Source organism: Populus nigra, chromosome 16, assembly GCF_951802175.1.
Source record: "Populus nigra chromosome 16, ddPopNigr1.1, whole genome shotgun sequence".
In the NCBI taxonomy this organism is placed as follows: Eukaryota; Viridiplantae; Streptophyta; class Magnoliopsida; order Malpighiales; family Salicaceae; genus Populus; species Populus nigra.
In genome coordinates, this window is record NC_084867.1 from 8234088 (window position 1) to 8240932 (window position 6845).

Genomic DNA, 6845 nt, shown 5'->3' on the forward strand with positions numbered 1-6845 from the left:
CTTAAAAGAGTATAAGCGACAACCCTAATGAACTTTTTAATATTCTTTTATTCTGAAGGGCTGGATTGATGCCACGAGTTTGTAGAGCACGTGATTGAACTCTTTAAAGCCCCAATCAAGGTGTTTCGCTCGACACTGATCCGTGTAGATGTCATTTAGAATAGGGATATTTAGATACAATGTATATTAGAGTTTAGAATAATAATGAACAAGGAGAGAGAATGCAAGGAAAGGGCTCGTTGTTTGTGTGTTTAATTCGTGGTTACACGTAATATTATAATATTTGTATTAATATATATTTATTATTAATAAAAACTTAATTTATTTTTAGTATATATATACTATTAGATTAATAAATTTAATATTTGATTTATAAATATAGAGTAAAGATAAAGTTCATTGAACAAAAATAGTTTACAAAGAAAATTATAAAACTGTTATAATTATGAGATTTATATTGCATCAAAACATTCTTTCTAAAATGTTCATAGTCGATGCTCTCTTAAATACTAGATATTTATTAAAGTCATAGAGACTGATACATATTATATTATTTCATTTATAACAGGAATCAGTTGTTATCATAAGGTAAGATATAAGATATATCTAGAAATAATATGTAAGTGCTTGTCATAAAACACATACACTAAACTGACTTGCATGAGAATTTTATACGGAAAGATCACCTATGTCTAGGGAAAGGCTCACATGATGATTGTATAAATGATCATTAGACTTGAAATCACTAAGTTATCTTATACAAAGAATGTTATGCTTTGATCTTGTTACATATTATCTTAATTAAGGTAACAAAGGGTAAGACATTGGATATAACATGAACTATATAAAGGTACTTGAGTGATCAAGAAATGATTCATCACCTTAGATGAATTAGGGAAAATTAATGTTTCATTTGTTCTCAAATATTATTGACTAGGAAATATTTGGCTAAGGTGGAATGCGATTTAGAAAGAGTTTTAAATCTTATTCAAACAATAAAAAACTATTAAGTAGAGAAAAAACATGATTTAATATAGCAGACATACTTCATGATTTAACATGGCAGGTATACTTCATGCTTTAGTGTTAAATTGAAATATTATTGATGAAATAATATTAATTACATCGAGAAATCAGTCACTAAAAGGTTATGTTAAACTACAAATGACTTTTCTAATATTTAGGATATCATGATATATTGTTAGACGATGCATCCGTTCCTTAAATATATATTAATCAATCGTTGAATTGATAATAAATGAAATTGTTTAATTTATTTAATTATAATTATGATTTATATTTATGCCAACATATTAGGAACTTAATGGGTCACACACTTTAAAAATAATTAGTCAGAAATTAAACTAGGATGTTTTAATTAAGTATAATTTAAATAAATATATTTTAGAAATTAAGGACTAGAATATAATTAATACAGAGATTATATTTCTAAATCTAGAAAAATCAAGTAAGGACTTGATTGAGTTAATTTCTAAAATTATCATGAATTAATATAAGGATATTATTTAGGTGGCAAGTTGATATTTTACCAATTTATAGGGTTTTTCAGATTTTTCTAAATAGAGATTTAGGAGATTTATTACTGGTGGTTTATGTGTATTACCGTTGAAGGCTGGATAATTCAACGACTTATGGTTTATGACAACTCAGCCTTTAAAGAAGTATTTAAAGCTGAAGAATATCATATCTTCAGGTAATAAATCCCTAAATAACTCTAGATCTGTCTAACAAGATCCTAGGGACTCCCAAATAGTTTTGTTGTATCATTTCCACTGCGTGTATGATATTTGAAAACCCAATAGTGTGACCATGAACAAATTTCATACGTTTCCAAGTAAAAATAGCAAACTTGATCTCTAACTAATCAAGGTGTGAACTATTTAAAACAACCAACACTTTTCACATATATTTATCACTTGATGGTCGAACCCTGGGTCATTCTAGTGCACCTCATTCCCTTTGGTTCTTGCAAGTTAGGTTTGCTGCAATTCAGTACATCTTAGGTTTTGCAGGTCCAGGCTCTTTCATTTAAGCTTTTTATGCTTGCATAAACACAATATTTGACATGAAAACTTATAGTTCTTGATAATTACACAGGAATTGTGTATATATAATGATGTTGTACGGTGTTTTGATTTTTTTGTTAGTGTATATGCTTTGTAGCCAATCGGTTGTTTACACATGCCATTGATATTGTTCATGTAAATATATTTAATTAATTAAAGGATAGTTATCTTTAATATTTATTAAATATTTTATTAATGAATCTAATATTTGATTAATGAATCTAAGGTAAAGATAAAGTTCTTGCAACAAAAATACTTTACAAGGAAAACTATAAAGTTGTTATAATTATAAGATTCTTATTGCATCAAAATATTATTCATAAATGTTTCTAGTCAATGCTCTATTAAGACTAGATATTATTTAGAGTTGTTGAAACTGATACATATTATGTTATTTCCTTTATAAAAAGAAGTGGTTGTTCTTATAAATTGAGGTATAGGATACTCAGAACTAATATGGAGGTGTTTATTGGATGATATGTACATTGATCTAACTTGTAAGAGAATTTCATATGAAGATATTGCTTGTGTCTATGAAAAGGTTTACGTGATGGTTGTGTAAATAATCCTTAGACTTGAGATTACTAAGTTATCTTTATAAAAAGTGTTATGTTTTAATCTTGCTACACGTTGTCCTAATAATCAAGGGTAACATATAGACAAATATTTGGTATAACATTAACTATATGAAAGTATTTAAGTAATCAATAAAGGATTCATCACCCTAAGTGAATTAGAAAAAATATTTCATCTATTTTCAAATAGTATTGACTCCTTGTGCAAGGTGGAATGAGATGTAAAAAGAGTTTCAAATTTTATTTAAAGAATCAATAACTATGGTGTTGAGAATAAACATGATTTGATATATAGACAAATATTTGGTATAACATTAATTATATGAAGGTATTTAAGTAATCAAGAAAGGATTCATCACCCTAAGTGAATTAGAAAAAATTTGATATAGTAGATTCACTCTATGCTATAATGTCTAAACCAGAACATTGTTGATGAAGAGATAATAATTATATTGATAAACTGGTCACTAAAAGGTTAAGTCAGACCACTTATGATTTTCCTAATATTTGAGAGATCATAATAGGTTGCTAGACATTGAACATGATATTCAAATATAGATCAATCAATTATTGAATTGATAATACATTACTTTGTTTAATTTATTTAATCATATTAAAATTAGGTTTATGATTTATATTTAGGTCAACTTATTAGGGAACCTAATAGGTTACACACATAAGAACCACTGGTCAGAAATTAAATGGGATGATTAATCAAGTGACTTGATTATAAATAAATTTTAGAAATCAATGACTAGAATGTAATTATTACATGAGATTACAATTCTAGACCTAGAAACAATCATGTAAGAACTTTATTGGATAAATTTCTAAAATTAACATAAAATAATATATGCAATATTATTTAAAGGGCAAATTATTATTTTATCATTTATTGGATTTTTAGGTTTCTCTATTAATAGAAAGTTATACCTTTTATTTTTTGTGATGTGAATATAGTACAGTACATAAATATTTAAAACACAATAAAAAAAGTTAACACTCAAAGGTATACCAATTCCTCTCTTCTAAAAGTTTTTTAAAAAATTTAACTAGTGATTCATATGAATTATAATTAAAAATAAAATATTTAAACAGTTTGTAATTTCTAATAATCCAATGTTGATACAACTATTCAAAGCCAACAAAAATATCCATGTCCCTTTCCTAATCTTTAGCCGACTTCAAATGTATGTCCCTTTTGGCGTGTATCATATGCATGTATGTCCCTTTCGGCGTTTCACAAGCCCTGATGAGCGCGTCCGTTTTGAAAATGTGATTACCCATCTCGACAAAATTGCACCACCACCCTACGAACTTCCGTCTCTGATCATATAATACCTTGTATATTAGTGAACGAGTAACCAAAATAACCTGCACGCACACGCACACACCCATATATATGGGCATGGGCTTGGCAAGCAGACAATAAATCTTTTTTTAACTTTCTTCAGTAATCTTAAGTGTGTTACTGTTGAACATAAAGCTTCTTATAGTGACCCAATCTAGATCTAACCTTAATTCATTAAAAGTCAAAATTTGTAAGGATTCCAAGAACCGTCCACTGATCTCTCCGGCCCCTTATTTATTTATTTTTTTCGTAAGAGGGGATTAATAATTAAGTTCATATATATATATATATACATATATCCATGGTCTTCAACATGTAAGCTCTAATTAGTAGATCCAGTTAAGCAAAGAACGTGCCATACGTTGTTTTGATAAAACGATGGCAATGATTTGTTTTAATCAAAAGTGCCATGCATGCTGTTGTGCAGAGATTGATAAGCTCATTTGCCAGCAAATATTATTATTATTATTATATTCCTTGACATAGCTTTGCGAAAGGATTTTCTAATCTCTAAAAAGCATTATTACGGATTGATTCTAGTGCTAAAATCTAGATATTAAAAGATAGAGAAAAACAAAGGAAGAGAGGCCGGAAACAAGCACACGATCCTACTGCATAGGCTAACAAGTACTAATCCTTAACTAGCCCTATTTCATAAGCAAATTCCTAATTATCGCAGCTTGAGTAGTGTCAGTTGTTTCTAATAGCTCAGAAAGCCGCTCGCTAAGATCATCGACCTCTCTGTGCAAGCTTTTAATATAGTTGCATGTCTCCTGCAAGGCCTTGGCAGCTGAGACCTACGAAGAAAAACAAAATCCAATTTTAAGTTGAAAGCTAGGAAATTAAGCACAAGCATACACAGAAGGTCTTAACATTAGTTAGAAAGTAGAGTGAACGTCATAGCTAGCATATACAGAAGATCTGTAACCAGCTCAGTACTCCAAGAAATTGCAGTACTTGAGTATCAGAAGTGTTACATGGAAGTTTATCCTTAAAGTTCATGTGTCTTTGTGGGTATTCCATGGATAAGTAGAGGAAGAAGTTAAAGCAAGCATGAAGAAGTTAAAGCCATCACATCCGGTGACTATTTGATAAGTAGAATATATCTTCAATAATTCTACCAATTATTAGAATTGTTTTTCGCACGAACCATGCACATCCGATCCCTTTATTTTTTCTTGGTTTACTTTTTGTTTGAGACCAGACAAATTAATAGGAACGTCGTCATCCAGCTCCTGGCTACAATTTGTAACAATCGTTTAGTGGTAAATATAGTATACGACGACTAGTTATAAAATAGACTTGATACATAGCTAGAGATAAGTAGAAAAGTGTTTTTTATATATTATTATGACTCCTACTGTATTACCTTTTCAGAACGCCGATTGCGAGTCTCGGGAAGAAGTTGTTGCAACTTTGTTACAAGATCAAGGATCTGATCATCATTGATTCTTGAACTACCTGATTGCCTTGATCGCGACTTCCGGCTAGACATATCTTATTGAAATTTATATTAACTTGTAATTAAAACAAAGGCTAGCTAATTAAAGATATATAATTAAAGAAGAAATAATAGTAGTCTATATTATATATATATATATATATATATATATATATGTATATATAGATTCAAGGTTAATATGACTAGGCACCAAGTAACAGAAGGAATTTACTTGTGGGAAATTATTTATAGCTAGAAAAGGAGTGAAGAGACTCCTACTACTACTACAAGTTATGGAAACAAGCGAGGCACTGGAAGGAGAAAATTAAGAAAGAGAGAGGTAGCAAGAACAAGATCACAAGCAGTGGCGTCGGAGCTGGTGGAGAAAACAAATTAATACATGGGATAGAGCAGTGGGTTAAGCTTGCATTTAAATAGGGGTTTCAGAGAGAGAGAGAGAGAGAGAGAATTAAGTCTGTAGAGATACGCCAAACTGTATTCCTTAGGGTGTGTTTTCAGGTCGGAGTTTGATCTCTACTCGAATCTCACACTCGGAGCCAGCGAGCACGTCAGTCCCTCCACCCAATACCATCTTATTTTATTATCTCCATAATTAACATTGTTTTTCTTCCGGCCTGACTAGATTTAGTATATATTATCATATAATGTATTAAATTCTTTTACTATAGCAAGACAGATACGAGAGGTGAACGTTTGGAAAAAAAAGAGAGTCTCCATTAATATATAAATTAGTCTGAAAATATTTTTATCATCAAATCAAAAAAATGTTATGCACTCTATATTTATTAATTATTTTAATCAATAATTCATAATTATAGATCATCTTTAAAATTCAAGCTATGAAAGTATTTTTTTCACTTTCTTTTTTCTTAAATAATAGGGAGTGAGGGCAGGGATAAGTCTTTCAACAAATTCTTATTAAATACTATAAATTCTAGTTAGTATTTGCAGAGAATTTGTATAAATTATAAGTTCAAGTTAATCAATAGTTAAGGGAATATTTGAAGCTAGTTAGTTTTTTTTTTAAATCAAATTATTTAAGAAGTTGTTCTGAATTTGCAATATCTCAATAAAGCAATAGTTCACGTGATTGTTTTTATTTTCTTAACATATTTTATTATTAAATATCAAACGTAGCCAGCTCGTGCTCCTAATATCACTTATTATTAGAGAAAATATAAATTATATCCTGAGACTTTACCTAACAGCTTAAGTTATTGGGTTGAAATGATTCTTTGACATGGTGTCATAGTCTTAATGACCAAGCAGTCACGAGTTCGTATCTCACCATTCTTATTTATTTGATAAAAATTAAACACAAGCTAATGTAGGTTTGTGCAAGTTTCAAGTTCAAAGAATTTTTACTTGAA

At 29.4% G+C, this 6845-nt stretch overlaps 1 protein-coding gene across 1 annotated transcript; it reads right to left on the minus strand.

Moving 5' to 3' along the window:
* Nucleotides 1–4455: 4455 nt before the first annotated feature.
* On the minus strand, nt 4456–5928 carry LOC133676269 (transcription factor PRE6-like). The gene is made up of 2 exons (XM_062097918.1): nt 5383–5928; nt 4456–4810 (listed from the first exon to the last, which is right to left on the minus strand). Exons 1-2 carry the CDS (start codon nt 5506–5508, stop codon nt 4661–4663), a joined length of 276 nt encoding a protein of 91 aa, XP_061953902.1. The 5' UTR covers nt 5509–5928; the 3' UTR covers nt 4456–4660.
* Nucleotides 5929–6845: the final 917 nt, after the last annotated feature.

Coding starts and splice junctions, on each gene's coding strand:
- LOC133676269 (XM_062097918.1), bottom strand. CDS start 5,508: ATGTCTAGCCGGAAGTCGCGATCAAGGCAATCAGGTAGTTCAAGAATC. Junction 4,811..5,382: donor GCAATCGGCGTTCTGAAAAG/GTAATACAGTAG, acceptor TTTTCTTCGTAG/GTCTCAGCTGCCAAGGCCTT.